The following is a 23,274-nucleotide window of genomic DNA, read 5'->3' as shown; positions in this document are numbered from 1 at the left end:
GGGCATGAATTCAATATTATTGGGGAGCTTAACTCTCAAACATGCACTAACCTAACTCCAATACATGAACCCTTCATGCATGCACCAACTGAAGACTCACCCATGCACACAGGAATCAAGATGGTCATGCCAACCTATGGACCCTAAGACACCGACTAACAAGGTAAGTACAAGGTAGATGATGAAAATTTTGATTAAAGTTCAGATGAATAAAAATTTGGGGTGGGGGGGGAAGGAAGAGAAGATGGAGGAAGGGGCAAGGGAAGAGCACAAGCTAACAGGTAAGAGGTTTGAGGTGCATACTGGTAGAAGGGTAGAAGAAAATAGCTGAGGTGATGGGGAAGAGTACCAAGGGTAGAGCTCTAATAAGAGAAGGTAGGGAAGGGTTTGGGGAGCTAGAGGAAATGAAAGAGAAAGAGGAGGTAAGATTATGATAGGCTTAGAAAGGGTAGACAGCCAGAGGCGACAATAACAAATACCAGAGGGCATCGATTTAAGGTGGGTGGCAGAAAGATTAGGGAAGATGTCAGAGGTAAATTATTTTTTACTGGGTAGTAAGTTATTTTTTACTGTGTGGTAAGTGTCTGGAATGCATTACCGGTGGTAGTAGTAGAGCTTGGCACAATGGAGGTACTCAAAAGGCACATGGATGTAAGAAAAATAGAGGGTTATGGGTGTGAGATAGGTAAGAATTAGATTGTTGTGGAGCAGGTACACATAGGTTGGCACAACATTGTGAGCTGAAGGGCCTGTACTGTGCTGTAATGTTCTACGTTGCATGAAATGACAGTTCACAGAGGTCAGTGAATCTTCCAAACTTCCTTGAAAGCAAAAAGAAGCAGATTGTTTTTCTAACACCCCACCCTGCTCATATGCACTCAGAGCAGCCTTGGCAATCTCCTCACACCTTCATTATCTGACTGCAATGACTGGGTTCCAGATCGCAGGCCTATTCCCACCTCTTACACTGTCTTGACTTCTTCAGGAACCCAGCTACAACATTTCTGCTACTTCCTTGGCCAGGCAACAGACCAACAATACACTCCTCAATACTGTCTTTAGGCGGGAAAGGTATCTGAACCAACTTCACCCTCATTCAATGGTTGGGCTTCACGAGCTGTCCAGTTTCTGTTGACTGATCGCTAGTATGAAGTACTGGTCAGCTTTTGATCTCCAGCATCCCAGTCAAGCCAGAATCTGGTTGTTCCAAGCCAAAATTCCACTTTCACCTACACCATTGTATGTCAGTGCAGTGGATGGATTTAGGACGTAGATGAGGAGGTGCTTTGCCTAGAGAGTGGTGAAACTGGAATTTGCTGCTCACTGAAGCAGTAGAGGCTATTCAGTAAATAGATTTAGGACAAGGTTGGATAGATTTTTACAGAGTAGGAAAAAGGTAGAGATTAACCTATCGTCAGATCAGCTCACTAAATGGCAGAGCAGGCTTGATGGACTGGATGGCCTACTCCTTCTCCTATTTCTCATGTTCCTGTGTTCTTGAGAGGGTTGGAATTGGGGGCCTAAGAAAGGTGCACACTCTCAGCAGACAATTTGTGAATTTAACTCAGGCATCATGCTAAATAACCATCTCCACCCATACTTTTCGGTGCCTCAAGAAAGGTGCCAATATATTAAAGAACTATCCCACCCTGGTCACATTCTCCTCTCCACCTTTTGTTGAACAGAAGATGGGGGGAGTCTCCGATTTCAAGGTGACCTACTTTTTCTTGCTGTTATCAGATCAATGAATTGACCCCTCATTAGTAAATTCTGGTGCCTGCATTGCTAACTGTATTTGTTTCCATACCCACACTTTTTCAACGCTATACCCTTCATTCTTTGACTTACTGTTAGCCTATACCCGACACTTTTGTTCTATTATCACACTACCTGGTGTACTTAAATATGAGTTGACTAGCCTGGATAGCACACAGAATAAAGCTTTACACTGTATCTTGCATATATGTGACAAAGACTTGCACCACCAGGTCAGGAACAGTTGCTTCCCTGCCACCATCAGACTCCTTAACAACAAACTCATTCAGGAACTCATTTAAGGACTTGCACTTTAATGATTTTTTTTCCTCTCTTTATTGTTTACATTTCTTTATTTGTTCACATGTGTACACTGTGTATGGTTTATTTTGCACTATCAATAAGTAGTAATTCTTCTGTGCCCACAGGAAAAAGAATCTCAGGGTTGTATGCAATGTCATGGATGTAATCTGACAACAAATCTGAAATTTGAAAATCATTTATTGTGATAAAAATTGATGGATAACTTGACGTTCTGAACTGAACCACCCATTTTCATCTCAAAGCAGTGAGTATGTGTGGCCAAACAATGTCAAAATCTGTCAATTTTAAATTCTTGCCCATGTCAGCAAACATTTAGCTACAGCATGCCATTGAAAACTCTTTTCAACCATTCCCACATGAAGTCACTGATGAATTAAAAGCAGCATTGGACAGTTAAGGCTGCAGTTCCCAGAAAAAAAGTGTTTGTTATCTTTAAATAATTCAATTACTTATTGATGTGGTCAAATCTATTTTGTCAGCTAGATCAGACTGTGCTCATCCTAGTCCAATTCCTTCCATTTTCTTGATCTATGAGTCCCTGTTTTTTATTCTCATCCAGGAATCATGCAGAATTACCAATGAAGTTCTCAAGAAATTCGCAATTATTGAAAAAGACACAGTTCATTGCTGGATTGTTGCATGACTCTGAGCATTTTTTCTCTGAGGGGAGATCAATTGTTATTTAGTTAACAGCTTCCAAGGTTACAATATTCCTTATTTTTTTAAAAAATAATTATAAATTATATGATATCTGATTCAGTTGTTATTGCAATAACTAGAGTTGTGATTTTCTGTCACATTCTCTACTTTTATTCCTATTTAACCATCTTTTCATCCCTTTGCAATTCTTCATTATTTTTTTTCTGATTCTGATTTCCTCTTTGTATCTGTATACCTGCCATTTAATCTAATTTGCTCTTCTTGTTACTCCCCTCACCCACTCCCTCTCTCCCTCTCTGTCTCTATTGATCCATCATCTATCTACAGTAAAATCCCTACTATCCAGAATTCAAGAAATTGGCAGCCTCAAGGCACCAGCAAAACAATTGTGGAATATAAATGGGTACAAAATACGGAAGTTTAAAATTGGCACGCTGCGCTGTTAGTTTTCCATTCACACAACAAGCAATTTCAAGAAACCGGGAAATTCACTTATCCAGCGCCTACAATCCCCATTGGTGGTGGATACCATGGATGTTCTCCTGTCTATCTGTCTATCTATGAACCACACATATGAACATGAACACACATAAACATGGTTTGAGGGACAGATGTAACCATATGCACATCTTCTCACTCTGACTCTCAGTTTTCCTTAATCTCATGCTTGATCTCATGATTTGGGATCATTGCAACCGTCAGTAAATTTGCTCATTAACAATTCTTAATGAGTTGAACATTTTTACATTGGTCTTGTTGCAGAGATGCTACAAATTCTGTTTTGGCCATGGCTTACACTTCCAACTGAAAAGACTCTGGTGTTTAGGCACACGCCAGAAAGCTCCAGTCAAAATCCTTTGGGCTGGAATTCCGAGGCAGTACTGAGGGTGCGCTGTTTCTGAAAGTGTTCACTGTCAGATGAGGCATCAAACCCAAATCCTGTCTGCTTTTCCAGGTGGAAGGATGAGGGAGCTTTCCCGAGGATCACGTCCGACACTAAAACAGGTCATTATCGTGCAGCTGCTCGTGACAAGTTGTCACGTGTGTATTCTTTGTTACTTTAAAACTTTTACTAATTAACTTAATTGATTATTTTTAAATTAACTTAAATATATGCCCAGTTGATTTGATATTCATGATCCCTTTCAAAATTATATAACTAAATTAATTTTTCCCCTCCCATTTATCCAACTAAAATGGATTACTTAACAAGTTGTGGCATTAAATTTAATTGGCCAATCATGTATCAGTTCCATCAGTTTTTTTCTATCCTCTGAAGCCCATGACTGTTGAGTTTGTTGTCAATGTGTAACTATGCACAAGTTCTCATTGAAAATGAGAGTTTTTTTCTTTCTCATTTTTCTGTTTTTTTTCTGTTAATTGCAAATGTGTGACCTCTTGTGATCATTTCTCTGGTTGATCTATTGACCTCCACATTATGGACCTTCATTACATTAACATAACTGTGAAATCATGTTTTGAATTTAACACAGTGAAAACTGAGAATTAAAAAAGGAGAGCTTGCGTGCAGAGAGCTTAGAAGAACCAAGAGGCGCACCTTTATTTTGTGAAGGATGAAGTCAGGGGTTGTCTACTTCCTGGATTCTGGTGCCAACATGGGTTATTTTCTAACTATCTCTATTCCTATGAGGCCCAGGTAGGCTCAGGCAACTTAGAATATAGAACAACACAGCACAGTACAGGCTGTTCGGCCCTTAATCTTGTGCCAACCCATATATTCCTACGAATAAAGATGAAACTCTCCCTACCTCGTAATCCTCTATTTTTCATTCATCCATGTGCCTGTCTAAGAGTTTCTTAAATGGCCCTAATGTTCCAACCTCCACCACCACCCCTGGCAAAACATTCCAGGCATCCACAACTCTGTGCAAAGAAGCTTACCCCTGATGTCTCCCCTCATAAACTTTCATCTCTTCACTTTGTACAGACATCCTCTGGTGTTTGCCACTCCCACACTGGGTATGAAGTGCTGGCTATCTACCTCTCATAATCTTGTAGACTTCTATTAAGTCACCTCTCATTATTCTACCTCCAAAGTGAAAAGCCTTAGCTTTGCTAACCTTGCCTCATAAGACATTTTACAATCCAGGCAACATCCTGGTAACTCTCCTCTGCACCTTTAACTTGTTAAAGGAAGATATATTTTGCAGAGAGAAATAGATAAAATCAAAGATGGATATGAGAGAAACATTACCTTGCACGTAATAAGATTTGTGGTTACATATTCTGACAGAATTTAAATAAATCAAGGATCAATATCATTTTATGACAAGCATGAAAATGACACACCTAGGATATCTCCTCAATATTAGTACAGATGCTAAAATGGAAGCACAGAGGATACATTAAAGGACTGGGCTAATGCTACAGGGACATGTTGAAATCCCACCACAGCAACTGTAGAAGTTACATTGAATAAAAGCTAGTTTCATCAACTGTGGTAATAAAATGGTTGGATTGCTGTTTTTAAAAAAAAGTAGATAGTCTGTCCTTGATTGATCTAAGCCACTCAGTTTTCCATCCTGACAACATTTTACAGGAACACCATTGAGAGTGTCCTGCCTGTCTACGTCATGCATGGCATGGTAGTTGCAAGACATTGGACTGGAATTAAATACAGAGGATCATCAAAATGGCTGAGAATATCACTGTGTCTCCCTTTCCTCTATTGACAAGATTTACCAGTAGTATTGCTTAAATAGGGCTCAAAGAATTACTGATGACCCCTTCCATCCTACACATAATATCATAGACCCAGTACCATCAGGAAGGAGATACAGGAGCATGAAAATCAGGACTGCAAGCCTGGGAAATAGCTTCTTCCTGCAGGTTGTGAGATTGATGATCAGTATTCTGTAATTGAATAAATCATTCCAAAATATTTAACTTTATATGTATGTGTGATTCTTGTGTGTGTGTGTGTGTGTGTGTGTGTGTGTGTGTGTGTGTGTGTGTGTGTGTGTGTGTGTGTGTGTGTGTGTGTGTATGTGTGTGTGTGTGTGTGTGTGTACACATGTGCACTTTGGTCGGGAGAAGCACTGTTTTATCTGATTGTCTATGTACAATCAGATGATAATAATTTTGAACTTAAACTTAAGTTCAGGGCGATATAGAGATTGACATAACTTCCCAACTTTGTCTGTGGCACCCACTTCCCTGAAAGAAAATTGTGAATATATATCTAAAGAATGTGCATGTTTATTTAGTCACTGTAAGACAGTCAAATCAACTATTGAATTGTCAAAATGAAATTAATTCACAGATTTTTCTATCATCAAGAATCTCCGATATTTATAATTATTTCCTAGCCTTCCCAATATTTGTTTCAAGCCACTCTTCAAATGCACAGAGGGTGAAGGATGTGAACATGATTCTTAATAATGTTTCTTCATGATAATGTATAATTTATTCATGATCACTAAGGGTCAAGCTGAGATTTAAATGTTTTATCCATTCATCTGAAATAGAATGTTTTTGGACTTTGGACTGTAATGATGTGCAGCGATGAAAATCCACTCATAGGTTTATCTAAGTCTTATGTTGGCGAGCTCTCCACTGGCCGAGACAGAGGTGCACCAAAGAAGAGGTACAAGGACTGCTTAAAGAAATCTCTTCGTGCCTGCCACATTGACCACCGCCAGTGGGCTGATATCGCCTCAAATTGTGCCTCACAGTTCGGCGGGCAGCAACCTCCTTTGGAGAAGACCGCAGAACCCACCTCACTGACAAAAGACAAAGGAGGAAAAACCCCAACCAACCAATTTTCCCTTGCAACTGCTGCAACCGTGTCTGCCTGTCCCGCATCGGACTTGTCAGTCACAAACAAGCCTGCAGCTGACGTGGACATTACCCCTCCATAAATCTTCGTCCGCGAAGCCAAGCCAAAGAAAAGAAAAAAATGTTGGAAAATAAATAAATGATGAAGAGTAAGCTATTCAGCCATGATCTACTAGAACTCTTTACCTTTATGGTTTAACAACCTGAATTGTGAGGGGCTAGCAGATGGGGAAGGTGTAGGATGGAAAGGGAAAACCGCAGTGGAGTAAGGAGGACGTGGGAATGGTTAGTGCAGGATTGAATGCTCAAAAATAACATTGTTCTTTGCTTTCCTCCCAGTTGGTGTTCTTTAAACATAATCTTTAACTTATTACTATGAACTTAATTTAATCCCCTTCTAATTTTAAGCGCCCATCTATGTAATGTGCATATATTCAAGAAAGTGGTTTGTTTTCACTGTCCAGTCATTCACTTTTCACTTCTCCAAGTTCACCGGTGTCAGACCATTATCATACTGTGCACAGAATTCAATTTATAATTTCCACCAGGCTCTGGCATTTAAAGTTAAATGATTACTGCTTAGAGAGAAATTTGCTGCTTGTTGGACACACACAAACTGATTTCCTCCAATCAGTTACTTCAGTGTCTTGCCAAAGTAACTTGCCCCATCATGGGTTTTCCAATGATAACCTCTTCTTCCAGGTCACCACAGAGTTCCTCTTGTGTCCATTATTTCAGGAGAAACACTCCTGCCAGCCATTTCCTCTTGTAAGGATACAAGGGTTTTGAACAGACTGAACTCAGAACTCACAACCCATCTTCAAAATGGGTTTTTTCCAGCTTGCCATTTTGCAGCCTCAACTGCTATTGTAGAACTGACCTCTCTCTCTCTCCAAAAGAGAAATCACTTGTTTGTTTTTTCCTTTCTCTGCTTGTAAAAACCAAATGACCTCTCCCAAGACTCCAAACTCAATTTTCGAAAGATCTTATCAGCCTTTTCCTGGTCATTGTTCCACTTGCTCCTCCTTGTGAAGTTCTTTCCAAAGCAATTCCATTGTCTTTGCAAAGTCACTGTTGACACAATGTCTCACTTCAGCAAAACTCTTCCATTTTAAATGAGATGTATAACCTAACTAAAGCCTCACAATCTATCTCTTTTAAAGACATATTTTACCCATAACTATTCTAACGTATCCCGTAACATTGGATATTTATGGATACAATATTTTCCCAGGAGTGTCTTAGAGCAAATATCCACTTGACAACTTTGGAAGTGATAGTGCAGGAGGAATGAAGTCATCCCATGTATTTCCATTCCAAAAATGATGTCAGGTTTGAAAGCATCATCAATTACTAAATGATAGAAATGGCTCTGTTAATTTCTTTCTTTTTGCATAACATGAAACATACTTCCTAGTTTGAAATGTCAAATAAAAGAGAGCACAGATTTCAGGCAAGAGATGGAAGATTTCACGCAGAGAATGATAGATGTCTGGAAGGAACAGAAATGATAGGAATGTCTAAGAAACATTTAGACAAATGCATGGTCAGGCAGGGAATTGAGGGACAGGGACCATTGCAGATAGATATGCAGTTTAAATTAACATTATGGGACATCATTAGTCAATGAGGGCTGAAGGGCCTGTTCCTGTGCTCTTCCATTCCCAAGAGGCTAATGAAGTCACAGCTCCAGGCTGTGTGATGAGTCACCCTACAGAGAAGAGGTGGAAAATCTCATAAAATGGTGCAAGAGTAACAGCCTGAGTCTCAACGTGGACAAGATGAAGGAGATGATCATGGACTTCAGGACTCCTGAAACAACAACCCTCCACTACACATCAACAACTCTGTAGTAGAGAGAGTGGAGAGCACCAAGTTCCTTGGACTTCACTTAATTAGTGACCTATTATGAATATTCATTTGTCAGGAAGGCTCAACAGTGAATTACACTTCTTGAGAAGACTGAAGAGGCAAGGCTCCTGGCCACCATCATGTCAACACTATCGAGAGTGTCCTGCCTGCAGAGAAATGAATCAGAGGTCAATCCACAGGACCATAAGAGTAGCAGAGAGGATCACTGGAGTCAATCCCCCACCCCATCGAGGTGATCTACTGGGAACGGTGTCTGAAGAGGGCATGCAAAATAATTGAGGACCCTTTCCACCCTGCACACTCCATCTTTCAGCTGCTCTTGCTGGGGAAGAGATATAGGAGTATCAGACCCAGGACCACCAGGCTGAAGAACCGTTTCTTCCCATGGGCAATGTGAATGCTGAACGACCAAAGGAACTGCTCCCACTAATGAACCTAGACTCTCATCTGTATGAAACAATATTTATTAATTTGTATAGATAAAATACTTGTCCTGAATATGTATTGTTTCTCTTTATGTGTGTTATGTCTGGTTGTGTGTCTGCATGTTTTGCACTGTGGACCTAAGAACGCTGTTCTGTCAGGTTGTACTTGTACAATCAAATAACAATGAACTTGACTTGGGTATATTCTTATATTTCACTCCAGATAAATCAATTTTTTTTATGAGGCTAAGAAAATATTTGAATTTCCATCCATTAATCTTCTGTAAAATGATTGTGTGTTGAATTTATTTTAAGCTACATTTGCATCCTCGAGAATCAATGGTTCTCAAGCTTTATTGGTCTAAGATCAACCTGGCTTCCGCCTAACATGTCATATCCCACTAGTGGCAATAACTGAATAATTAGCTCTATAAGAGACACATCTTTGTTTAACTTAAAGTATTTTATTTAACAATTTTAAGACTCACATGGAAATGTTGCACCCACCCTTGGGACATGGAGCACTGGTTGAGAACTACTGCTCTAGATGCTCCAGATTTGCTCCCTCATTCAACAGGTTGGTGGGTTGGTAGGTGTATCTTCCACTATAAATTGCCCCAATTGCACAGATGAGTGGTCAATTTGTGGGGCGATGATGTGAATGTGGGGAGATTAAAAATAAATGGGATTAATATAGGAGTTAAACAGGAAAGTCTGCAGATCCTCTGATTTTAGTGCAATACAGAAGTGTTGGAGAGACACAGCAGGTCACACAAGGGATTGATGTCGGATTAATATAAAAGAGTGGTTGACGGTCAGCCAGCTTGCTGCTTCTCTGCTATAACTGTCTGTGACCCTAACATTCCCAGTTTACCATAAGCATTTTCCGTTTTTAATTTCAGATATCTAGAATCTGTAGAGTTATTTGCTCTTATTTTTTTTCTGTTTCTGTTTTCTGGTAAAGGGTTCAATTTCCCATCATTGCTGATATATGAATTGTGGCTTTGTGGTAATATTTCAATTCAGAAGGAAGTTGGTCCAAACCACATTCCACTTAGAGTCAAGACCTAGGCTAACCCTCCAGTGCAAAACTAAAGGACTTCAGCATTGTCTTTCGTATGAGATGTTAAAATTAAGTTTAATCTAGTTTCCTGGATAGACATCAACAATCTCAAGATATTGTTAAACACCCAGGGGATGCCAGGAGAGCATTTAACCCAAATAATCATCATAAATTAAAGTAAAACCTTTGGTATCTGGCACCTATGAGGATTGGTAGATGTGAGATAAGTGTACTTTCTGGTTGCTTGAGATTTATTCCTACAATGCCAAACTAATATACCTGCATTAAGAATAAACAGTTTAAACGACAAAAGTACTAGACTCTACTTATGCTAAACAAACTTCACTTGCATGAATATATAATCCTTAAAAAATTTTACTCTATCTTTAGTCACATTCTTTGAAAACATTTATCCGTCACTGCATCTGCAGATTCCTCCCCTTCCACGAAGCTGTCCGAAAGGCAAACAATAACATTATAGATAATTAACCCCCAATCCCTCAATTTATAGATAAAGCCTCTAACAGGGGCAACTCTTACAAAGGGGGGATAAGGAGGCACTTTGAGAGAGTTGCCCCAACAGTGAGCGGTATCAATCAGCTCTTCATCCTGGGTGACAACATTGCTGTTTCGCACAATTTTATTTTGCTGCTACGAGCAAAGCACTGCCAAGGCACTCTGCTGGCTGAATATTTGCTCCCGTCTTCACCAACAGTTTATGTGTTACTTCAGAGAATATTTACTTTTGCAACTTTAAACTTACGTATTTTTAATATTTTATTCTTATTTATTTATTTTTTAATTAGCATAGCAGTTAGTACAAAGCTGTAGATAGCGCCAGTGATTGGGACTGGGGTTTGAATCCAGTGCTATCTGATTATATGTTCCCCCTTTTTCTGCATGGGCTTCCCCTGGGTGCTCCGGTTTCCTCCTACCGTTCAAAACATTGGGTGTAATTGGGCGGCACGGGCTCATGGGCCATACCGTATGTTTAAATTTTTTTTAATTAAAACTTAATTTATTTTCCTTGATTTTTTTTGCCAGTTTCTGAGGCTGCCGGTGGCCTGAAAACCAGACACCAGGGGTTTTATTGCAGACTATTTCAGACTTTGCTCTGCATATTTTTAAAACACTGGTTGCACTTCAGGAACATTTTATTTCACTGCCTTTATAGATTTTTGGAACTTTGCAAGTTTGTGATAAGTTTTTTTTCTCCTTCATGGAAATTTTCTTCTTTCAGTTAACTGCTCAGTTAAAGGAGAAAAGCACCATCTAGTGGGGGTGCTCTGTTTATATGATATAATGTGCAAAACATTAGCCTATTCATTACCAATTTCAGTTGTTAATTTCCAACACTTTACTCTCGTTTACTTAGTATATAAAATCAGACTGTGGATTAAACAGTGACACCGAAAATTGGAGCAAAGATATGTTAGAATTTTGTCGCTAAACACACTCCTCTGGAGGAACTTAGCAAGTCAAAAGCAGTGTCAGTGGGAGAAAAAGAATGGTTGATCATTCGAACTGACACGCTTTATGGAGTTCTCGATCAAAGTTCTGGCTCAAAACTTCAACTATTTTTTGCTCCCACTGACACTTCTTTAGACCCACTAATTTATTCTGGCAGAGTGTGTTTAGCTTCAGATTCCAGCATCTGCCGTCTCCTGTGTGTATCATGTTTGAAATGTGTAATGTGAAGGTCACCAGCATATTACACATGACATCGAAAATGCCACCTCTCACTGGATAACTCTTGGACTTTTTGATACTTGGATGGATTTAAGGGTAGGACAGAAGGACATGGACCTGATGCAGGCAAATGGGACTCACCCAGAATGCCGAATTGGACAATGACGACAAGGTAATCCAAAGGGCCAGTTCTTTGCCACAAGAAATTAACTGCTCTTTATAAGGTTATTGTTTTGACACTAATTGTCTGTTCCTCTCATTGCAGAAAGTTAAGATGCATAAGTTACAAAATAGGAATGCCTTAAATGCCAGCACTCGTGTCCCTTACTTGAGAAAATATATACTGGCCAAAGAGGTACTGCAGAAGGGGTTCACAAGGTTGAATCCAGAGATGAGGCATTCTTCAAAAGAATTAAGAGGTCTGATAAAAACATTATGAAAGGGATAGATAGGATGGAGGCAAGAAAGGTATTTGCACTGGTTGGTTAGTTGAGAACTTGGGAACATACCCTGACAATTCAGGGGTGTAGATTAGGATAGAGATGAGGAGGAACAGTTTTTTTTTTACTTGAGAGTAGTTAATCAGTGAAATTCTCTGCCCAAGGAAGCAGTAGAGGCTGCCTCATGAAATATATTTAACGTAATTTAATAGATGATTGCATAGTAGGGGAATATGGAGAAAAGGCTGATGTGGAATTGACACAATGGCCAGATCAGAATGGAGGAGTAGGTCTATGAGCCAAATGGCCAACTCCTGCTCTTATCTCTTCTGTTCCTGCAATGCCACTCAACCTTTTCATACTGTAATGAGAACAATTGAACATGGAGAAACCTCATTGCTGCATATTAGCCTCAATGTGTGTGGTAACTTACGGAAATCACTGTCAGCGGAGGGGTTGAGTGGAAGAAGCTATCCCCTGAGAAGAATAGTGGTACCTCTGGGCGTGAATCTTAGTCATAGTCTAATGGAGTGCTGTAGCATGGAAACACACCATCAACCCAGCAAGACCACACCAACTCATAAACAACACTGTTCACTTTGATCCATCAATAATTCTAGTTTATTCTCCCTACATTCCCATTCAATACCTCCAGATACTACCAGTCACTTACGGTCTGGACAACCGCCAGCATTTTTGTGCATTGCACTTGACCTTAACATCTGCAGATTTTAGAAACATAGAGCCATAAAATATTACAGCCCAGAAACAAGCCCTTTGGCCCTTCTAGTCTGTGCTGAACTATTATTGTGCCTAGTCCCACTGACCTTCACTCATTCCATAGTTATCTACACCCCTCCCATCCATGTACCTGACAATTTTTTCTTAAATTTGAAAATTGAGCCTTTGTTCACTACTTCTGGTGGCAGTTTGTTTAACAACCTCACAAGCAGCATATCTTTGGGATGAGGAGGAAACTGGAGCACCAGGCGGAAACTTACATGGTCACAAAGAGAAGGTGAAAATTCCTCACAGCTAGTACCCAAGGTCAGAACTTAACACAAGACACTGAAACTGGGGGATAGCAGCTCAATGAGCTGTGCCACTGTATTGAGTTTGGTGTCTGGATCTTGCAAATTGGCAACACTCATGTCATTACTGAAGCAAAGGCCTTTCTGAAATTACCAAAGGAAAATACGACAGTGCTGGAAACTCAAACTAAAGGAAGGGAAGGAATGCTGAAAATGCAACTTATAGGAAATTGTTGAACACTCTGTTGAATCTGGAAGATTATGATGTACCTATCTAAATGAAGAAGTGCTGACCCAAGAACAACACTGGAGCATTGTGGGTGGTTGGGTATAGAAAGGTCAGAGTGGGGTGGAACGAAGAACAGGAGACTCACCAAGATACACAAACCTAACTATCTGGGCAGACCCATTGTCTCTACTTGGTCTTTCCCCACAAACTAATTTCATCCTACCTTGAATCCATCTTTTCTCCCCTTAGTTCAATCCCTCCTCTCCTACATCTGTGACACCTCACACACCCTCCACCTCCTCCAAGACTTCAGATTCCCCGAACCAGACCGCCTCATCTTCACAATGGATGTCCAATCCCTTTACACTGCCATTCCCGACACAGAAGGCCTCAAAGCACTTTGCTTTTTCCTGGACCTCAGATCTAAGCAGTCACCTTTCACCACCACCCTTCTCTGCCTGGCAGAACTTGACCTCAGCCTTAACAATTTTTGACTTAACTAATTTCATTACCGCCAGATTAAAGGAGTAGCCATGGTACCTGCATTAGTCCCAGCTATGCCTGTCTGTTTGTGGGTTTTGTGGAACAAAACATGCTATAAGCCTACACAGGCAAGACCCCCCCCCCCCCAATCTTACTCCAGTACATCGAGGACTATATCAGGACAGCCTAATGCACTTGTGATGAGCTTGTCAATTTCATTAATTTCGCAGGCAATTTCCACCCGGGCCTCAAACTCATCTGGTCCATCTCTGATCATACTCTTCCTTTTCTGAATCTCTCTGTCTCCATCTCAGGAGACAGACTCTCCACTGACATTTATTACAAACCCTCTTAACTCCCACAACTACCAGGACTACTTGTCCTCATACCTTGTCCCCTGCAAGGACCCCTTCTCTCAATTTCTCAGTCTCCACTGCATCTGCTCCCAAGATGAGGTCTTCCAGTCCAGATCTTCCGAAATGTCTGCATTTTCTTCCACAAACGTGACTTCCCCTCCACCACTATTATCTCAGCCCTCACCCGCATCTCCTCCATTCCCCGTTCATCTGCCCTAGCCTCCCCCCGCCCCAAGGCCTTTCACACTACCCCACCATGACCACCCGCAGATTAGAGGAACAACACTTCATTTTTCGTCTGGGCACTCTCCAACCCCAGGGCATGAACAGGAGTTTACTCCATTCTACTAATCAGCTTGCGTTTCTTCCCCCTCCGCCTCCCCACTTTAACCAGTTATTCCAGTTCCTACTTCTTTTCTCTCTCTACCTAGCCTAGACTCCTTCCCCCTCCACCTATCATCTCCCAACCTCACCACTCCCCTCACCCTTTTGTTCAGACATCCTTCACGTTCCCCCACACCTTGTTGAAGGGCTCAAGCATGAAATGCTGGTGATGTATCTTCACCTTTGCTACATAAAGGCACTGTTTGATCTGCTGAGTTTCTCCAACATTTGTGTCTTTTTCACTTAACCACCGGTGTCAACAGAATCCTGTGTTTTACCCCAGGAGACTCACCTATTATCACAGCCAATATTTAATCCTGTTTATTCTTGTGGTTGTGGATGGTTCACATAGTACCTTTTACAATGAACAGCAGAAAGGCTGGGTTTAAACTCAATGTGGTGAAGCGGAGTTCTGAACATCTACTTCTTTATCCCAGCCATTCTCAACCATTTTTTTTGGCTATGGGTAACATTGGGCTCTTCTCAAAGTTATGGGACCCTTCCCAGTGAAGTAGTCATTTAGTTGGTTTCTTCCATACTTTTCTCCTTCCGACTAAATAAAATGCATAAAAAAATATTGTATGACTTCATCCTTGCACCCCCTATGTGGTGGGACCCCCATGCGGTCCCTCTTGAGAATGGCTTCCTGAGGATGTGTTTGATAGCATATAATTTATGAAATTATATCAAATAATAATTATATCAATGAATTATTATAGTTGGTTGCTCAATCATCTTTATAAAAATACACATAGACACACAAAGGTAATTAAGCCTGTGTAATAACTTCATGACATATTGGTGGCACTGCCACTTCCGAAAGTTCCATTCAGAAACCTAAGCTCAAGGTGCACATTGTGAGATGCCATATAGATAGGAGAAATTTTGATAGGAAATGTTAGGATATGGATAGGAAAGATTTGAAAGGATACAGGCTAAATGCACACAAATGGGAGTAGCTCAAGAAGACAGCTGGATTAGCATGGACGAGTTGGGCTGAAGGGCATGCTTCCATGCTGGATTACTAACTCCAGAATGTTAGACCAGTGACTTATTTCTCTTTAGGGTGCATGTAAAAGATAAGATATTACATGGCACAATGTGAAAGGTGAGCAGGATGATAGGCTGCTGGTCCTTGTTGAAAATAACTCCAACTCTTTGAAATGGATTGTCTGTGTTTTATCACATTGTTGTTTGATGGACATTGTGGGGTAAAGATTGGCTACACTGTTTCTTCCAGTGCAGCAGCAAATCATTTGTCTCAATTTTTTTGGGATGAAAAATAGGTATAGGAAAATGTTAAATCTTTAACATGATTTCTTTTTAAATTTAAATTTTGACGTACAACACAATAACTGTCCCTTTCGGTTCATGAGCCCGTGCTGCCCAATACACCCAATTGACATACAACTCAGGTACATTTTGAAGGGTGCAAGGAAACCAGAGACCTCGGGGAAGACCCACACAGGCACAGGGAGAACGTACAAACTCCTTATAGACAGCAGGGGATTCGAACCCTAGTAACACTGTAACAGTGTTGCACTAACCACTACGCTAACCAGGTCGCCCCTATGCTAACTGTGCCATGAAGGGAATTGCTTCTAGTAATAGGGTGACAGTGATCTGCCATTATTGAGTTGCTGCCTCCAGCTCCGGTGACCCACATTCAGTTCCAGTACTTTCCACTTGCAATTTGTGCATTCTCATAGAAAATAGAACCTTAGAGCACAGAACAGGCCCTTTGGCCCATGATGTTGTGCTGACCTACGCTAAACAACTCCACAACAGTCTAACCCTTCCATAACTCTTACCCATTACCTTATATTTTTTGTACATCCTTATGCCTATCAAAGAGGCTTTTAAATGACCCTCTTGAACCAGCCTCCTCCACCATCACCACCCCTAGCAATGCAGCTGGGCACCCACCACACTCTGTGTGAATTTTTTTTTTTTTAATTTGGACATACAGCAGGGTAACAGGCCATTTTGGCCCACAAGTCTGTGGGGTCAGTTTACGCCCAATAAGCTACACACACGGTAATCTTACCTCTGATTTCTCCCCTAATTTTTTTGTTCACTCACCTTAAAAAGATGTCCTCTGGCACTTGCTATTGTCACCCAAGGAAAAGAGTACAGGCTTTCCACACTATCTAAGGCCTTCATAATCTTATACATATATCCTGCTGAGTCAACCCTCATTCTTCGTCACTCCAAGGCCAACCTTGCTCTTATGACATATTCTCCAATCCAGACAAATTTCTGGTAAATCTCTTCTGCAGACTCTCCAAAGCAAAGAAGAACATTACAGCTCAGAAACTGCCCCTTCTGCCCTTCTAGTCTGTGCCAAACTATCTTTCTGCCTCATCCCACTAACCTGCATCCAGCCATAGCCCTGCATGTACTTGTCCAAATTTTTTTCTTGAATGTTAAAATTGAACCCACATTTACTACTTCAGCTGGCAGCTTATTTTACACTCCCATCATTCCCTGTTCCCACTAATGTTCCCCCTAAACATTTTCCTTCCCTGCATTCAATACTCCAATTGTGGTCTCACCAGAGTTTTAGGGAGCTGCCACATAACCTCAGGGCTCTTAAATCCTGCCATTAACCACATACTCAGCCCTCAAGTTTGACCTTCCAAAGTCCATCAATTCACACTTATATCTGCCATCTGTCTGCCCAACTCTACGTCCTGTCTATATACTATTGTGACCTACAAATTTTCCTTGTAATTCTTTTTATGATTGTCTGGGTCATCCCTGGATGTTCTGGCTTCATCCCACATGATGTTAATTGCCCTCTGTATATTGCTACAGTATGTATTGTTTGAGGCAAAAATCTGGGGACAGGTAATGAGGAGATGGGGAACATAAAAGTTGCAGGCAGGATCAGTGAAAGAGTGAGACATGAATTTTTTTAGATTTTAATTTAGATATGCAGGCCATTTCAGCCCATGAGTCCGTGCCGCCCAATTTACACCCAATTAACCTACATCCCCAATACATTTTGAATGGTGGAAGTAAACTGGTCCCCCCCAAGGAAAACCCATGTAGACACGAGGAGAACGTACAAGTTCCTTACAGACAGTGCGGGATTTGAACCCCATTCCTGATGCTGGTACTGTAGAGGCATTGCGCTAACTGTTACACCAACTGTGTCATTGGTTAAAAGATCTGGTCCTGTGTTGGGTGACTCTATGATGTAGTCACTGTTGCACGACTGGAGCTGTTTTGATGCTCCAGTGACTTGGGTTTAATTTCAGCTTCTAGTGGTGTCTGTGTGGAGCTGGCACAATCTCCCTGTGACTCTGTGACTTTGCCTGGGTGCTCTGGTGTCCTCTCACCATCCCAAAGATGAGCTGATTATTAGATTACTTGACTTCACTGCAGATTGGTGATAAGAAAACCAAATGAGTGTTTATGGGCATGTCTGAGAGAATAAGCCGCAGGGGGGAATTAAATGATGGGATTTCCTTCTGACTGAAGGTCTCTGTAAAATGGAAAACTGGGGAATCCTCTGTAAGTGGCCTTGATGGGTGAAAATTAGAAGTGCTATTGTACTTCATTGAAAAAAGAACATCAGAGATTTTATTTTTAAAACTGCCTCACTTGCCAGGAGAATTGATTAGGAATCTTCCCTAAACGTCAGAACCTCTGGTCGTTCAAAGCTCTTTCACGCAGCCTCAGAGCTGAGAATAAGGTACATGTCCTCCTTCCCTTTCGGAAATGTTTCCCTTGCATTCTTATTTTTGAGCAGATTGAACAGTACTAATTTCCACTGCCATTAATTCATGTGTTTTCAAGGATACTTGCAAGTATCCAGGACACAGTCACACACAAGGACATTTTCACTAATGTATAATGGTGCAGGTGGGGGAATCAAAATGATTTGTCAGAAAATCATCTTCCATTATATCTTGAAAACTTAGTACACCCTGCAAAATGTACTGGTACAAAACTGAACTTCTTTATATAATGAGCATTGATAATGTGTAATTGCCATTAGTCACCAGAACTAACACAAAATGAGCTCCTTTATCTGCAGGTTTAATTTGTGAAGCTCTCAATTATTAACCTGTAAAGGAGGGCCATTCCTCTTAGAATTTATTCATTTTCAAAGAGCATATGGCACTGAACTCCAACTGATCATTTACGCTGCATAATGGGAAACACTGCTATTGTTTTCATTGGCTGCAAAGAAAAATAAATTCTCCCTTTAAATCAGACTTCTTAGGACACTGAGCTCGGACATTATCTCCATCCAGATGCGAAAAGATATCTGATGTACTGACAAAACATGTTATTATCATGTCCACTGCGGTCCATAGAAATGCTGATTTGTCTGGTTGTGCACAGTATGTCCAGTCAAATGATAATAAACGTGAACTTGAAAAGTGGTACTATTTCGGACCTCACACTACTCAGCCCTATCCCATTGACAGAACCGTTAATTTAATATTCATTCACAAAGTTTGGTTGCTGCTGCTCCAATGGCTAACGTTCAATGTCAACCTCTATTGTACTCAGGAAGGTGGTGGTCATCTTCAATTACTTTAGCCTAGAGGATGAGAGTACTCCCATAGTGAATAGATATTTTACTGGGACATTAAAATTCAGCCACATCAAATCAAGTTTATTGTCTGATTTTACAAGTACAGCCCGATGAAACAATGTACTCCAGTCCTCAGTGCAAAAACATGCAGACTTACAACCGGACATACAGACAAATAATACATATGCAAGTCAAGCATTATAGCTATAAAAATAAATAAATAAATATTGCTTTGTATAAATGAGAGCTTGTGGAGCAGTTCCTTTGGTCGTTCGGCATTCTTACTTCCTGTGGGAAGAAGTTGTTCCTCAGCCTGGTGGTGCTGGCTCTGATATTCCTGTATCTCTTTCCTGATGGGAGCAGCTGAAAGATGTGTTCAGGGTGGAAGGGTTCCTCAATAATTTTACACGCCCTCTTCAGACAAGGATCCTGGTAGATCATGTCGATGAGGGTGATCGTCTCAGCCACTCTTATGGTCCTGAGGATTAAACTCTGATCCATTTCTCTGCACCAACTGTGAAGCAGTCAGCCAGGGTGCTTTCAAAAGAGCTCCTATAGAAAGTTGTTGTAATGGTGGCCGGTAGCCTTGGCCGCTTCTCAGCAAATGCAGTCGCTCTTGTTCCTTCCTAACAAGTAAGGAGGTGTTGAGTGACCACGATAGGTCACTAGTTAAGCGAACTCCAAGGTACTTGATGCTCTCCACTCTCTCTACTGTAGAGTGTAGTTCCACAATCATTTCCTTCATCTTGTCCACGTTGAGACCCAAGTTGTTACTCTTGCACCATTTCACGCGATTTTCCACCTCTTCTCTGTAGTGCAACTCATTGTTGTTGCTGATGAGACCATCTACTGTTGTGTCATCTGCAAACTTGATGGCACCATTGCAGCTGGATCTGCTGATGTAGTCGTGGGTCAGTAGCATGAACAAGAGCGGGCTGAGCACACAGCCTGAGGTGTTATGAATTTGGAGACATGGGAATTTCAACCTACATTAATGGAACAAACTACTCAACAATTTTAACCATACCTACCTCATACCCATAACACTATTTTTCTTTTATCCATGGCCCTGACTCTTTTAAACGTCCCTATTATACCAGCCTCCACCATTACACCTGGCAATGCATTCCAAGCACCCACTATTCTTTGTGTAAGAAAAACTTTCCTCCTCTCATCTTATATCGATGTCCTCTGCTATATACTACAGTCGCTGTGGAAAAACTGTCCACCCTATCTATGCCTCTTAGAATCTTGTAGCCCTCTCTCAAGTTGTCTTTCATCCTTTATCACTCCAAAGAACCAGCTCTGTTAGCCTTGCCTCACAAGACACATTCTCTAATCCTGGCAACTTCATGGAAAATCTTTTCTGAACATTCTAATATTTTCATCTCTAAAAGAGAATACATCTACCCCTATTTCTCCTTTCCTCCAGCCCCCTCTCTCTCTCTCTCTCTCTCTCTCTCTCTCTTTCTCTCTCTCTTTCTCTCCCCCCCCCCCTTTTTCCCCTCTGTCTTCTTTTCTCCAGATCTGCATTCACAGAACCACCCCCCTCCCCGATCAATTCTCCTGTTCTAGCCATGATCAGTTATCACATTTTGTCTGTTGTCTGTGGTCCTCTCCCTGCCTTTTCTTTCTTTTCCCCCAGTATGTTAATCCAGGCACCTGTCTGCGTAAAAATTGTACCATGAAGAATAGCTCAGTTTGGAACGTTGGTTATATATCTTGAGACCTGCTACGTTCCTTCAGCATTTCTGTGTTGTCACTACAATCACAGCATCTGCAGACTATATTGTAATCTCCAAAACTTCTTGTATCAATCTCTATATTTAAAGCCATTTAAATGCATAAAAGTAGCTGCTGAGATGTGGTTTTTTTTGGAGAGTCTATCTGGAGATTCTGAGAAAAACAGGGGCATCAGAAGAGTTAGGATTGAAATGCAGAAAACTTCAGTCAGCTGTTTATGAATCTTTGGAATTTTTTATCCATCCTCCAGTGGCCTATGAATGTACAATCAAAGAGAACACTCGTGAATGAAATTGAGAAGTTTGAGAGAACCAAGGGGATTGAGAGGTTTGGGGAATAAGGTGGGAAAGTTAATATCTTTTTGAATAGTGGAGCAGGCCTAAGGGACTATTTTGCTCACTCCTGCTTCTGTTTCTTATGTTCCTAACCTTTATTCAATTCCTTATTTCTATTTTATTACATAGCTCACTCCTTTATTGAACAAAGATGATCATTTGCTTCTCTGTATTTAAGTGAGCACACGCAAAGGATTTGGAAGAATGGATTTATTTAGTTTTGCTTTATAGCACATGATTTCCTTTTTCATTATTTACAGCATTTGATTCAATGTTATACAAAATTTTATGTTCACCAGCCATGATGCCAATATACTATACGTTTCTTTCTTTTTCTGGATACAAAAAAAGGAAGTCAAATTTTAATTTTGATTCTTTTGATTACAGGGGGTACAGCTTCAAGACAGAAAGGGTTCGTTGGATGCATTCGGGCTCTGCAGTTGAATGGTGTAAATCTTGACCTTGAAGAGCGAGCCAAAATGACTCCTGGGGTGAGGCCCGGCTGTCCAGGACACTGCACCAGTTATGGCAACCTGTGTCACAATGGAGGGAAATGCATAGAGAAATACAATGGATATTCATGCAACTGCACTTCATCTGCATACGACGGGCCATTCTGCAAGACAGGTAAAACTGACCTTTGGGTTCAGGACGTATAATTATTTGAGTAAAAATGCGTCCAAATTAAATATATTTATGACACAGTCTGGATATATTTCTGCATAGTCGGGGAACTAAGTATTATGGGGAAATGGCGGGTTAGTGGTGCTGAGTCCATGGCCAGATTAGCAATGTTCCTTCTCCAATTTCTGATGTTCTTATTGCCCTAGAATCTCAGCCATGGGTCAGTGGCAATAAACATGAAGTGTTATGTTTCCTACACCACTTTATAATTGAATTCCATTGAAGAACTCAGTGAAACATGATAGGCTGCAGACGCTGTGATCGTAGTAAACATACTGAAATGCTATAGCTGGTCTATTCACCCTCTATAGGAGACAAAGATATATTGCCGACATTTCAGGCCTGAACTCTCCTCCAAGGAATAGTCAGAAAAGGGAGAGCAGGATATATCAGAAAGTCTCAGAATTCATACAATGGGGGAGGAATCCAAACCAACAAAAGGTGTTAATTCGATATGATAAGGGACGAGGTAAAATTTTTCATGTCCATGCGAAAGGAAACAGGGAATGTAGAGATGACGGGGGAAGTCGATATTAATGCCATCCAGTTGGAGGACAGCCTATCAGAAGATAAGGTGATTTCCTTCAATTTACATGTGGTCTCAGTCTGGTAGTACACTAGACCATGGACAGACATTTTGGCAAGGGAACAGGATGGAGAAATGAAATGGGTGGCCCCTGGGAAATCCACGCTATTGCGGCAGACAGAGCCGAGGTCCTCTGCAGAGTGATCTCCAGTCAGCGTCCAATTTCCTGACGTAGAGGAGACCACAGCAGGAGCATGTGATTGCAGTAGATGACCCCTGAAGATTCACGTGAAATATTGCTTCACTTGGAAGGACTGTTTGGAGATTCGAATGATGCTGAGGGAAGAGGTGCGGCACAAATGGAGCACCTCCTGCAGTCATGGGGTAGATCCTAAGGGGATGATTGGTGGGGAGGGAGAAGTGGACAAGGAAGTCCATTGAAGAACTTCATGAGCATTCCTTTGAATTCTTCATATCTCGATAACCTTTACACTGAGATCAGGCTCCCCAAAAAAATGTGTATGGAATCTAATTTTGCTCTGGAAAATTATCAGATAAATCAGAAATGCTCTAATTGAGATAATGAACAAAGACTGAGAGTCATTAAACATTTTATATTTATGCAAAGTGTTTCTGTTTCATGTGGAATGCAATATAAAAATCAGCCTGCATCTTGGAATGGGTTCAATTGGCTGGATGCCCATTCCTTACTCTGGACCCTTTGGACAGATTTGACCAATATAATAGCTGATGCCTTATGGACAATACACAAAAGAGCTGGAGAAATTCATCAGGTCATGCAGCATCCAGAACCAGGGAACTATAGAACATTACAGCACAAAAAACTGGCCTTTCATCCCTTTGAATCTGGGCCAAACTATTATTCTGCCTAGTCCCACTGATCTGCACCCAGTCCATAGCCCTC

At 41.0% G+C, this 23,274-nt stretch overlaps 1 protein-coding gene across 1 annotated transcript in view; it reads left to right on the top strand.

Annotated features, from left to right (window-relative positions):
- Positions 1 to 23,274, top strand: part of LOC138762456 (contactin-associated protein-like 5) — a 762,501-nt gene that overhangs the window by 518,604 nt on the left and 220,623 nt on the right. The window contains exon 14 of the mRNA XM_069936213.1: positions 21,527 to 21,766. Coding sequence (XP_069792314.1) covers positions 21,527 to 21,766 — 240 coding nt within the window. The remainder of the gene's footprint in view (positions 1 to 21,526; positions 21,767 to 23,274) is intronic.

Source organism: Narcine bancroftii, chromosome 4, assembly GCF_036971445.1.
Source record: "Narcine bancroftii isolate sNarBan1 chromosome 4, sNarBan1.hap1, whole genome shotgun sequence".
NCBI classification, from domain to species: domain Eukaryota; kingdom Metazoa; phylum Chordata; class Chondrichthyes; order Torpediniformes; family Narcinidae; genus Narcine; species Narcine bancroftii.
The sequence above is the reverse complement of the archived record's forward strand: the minus strand, read 5'-3'. Positions and strand labels throughout refer to the sequence as shown.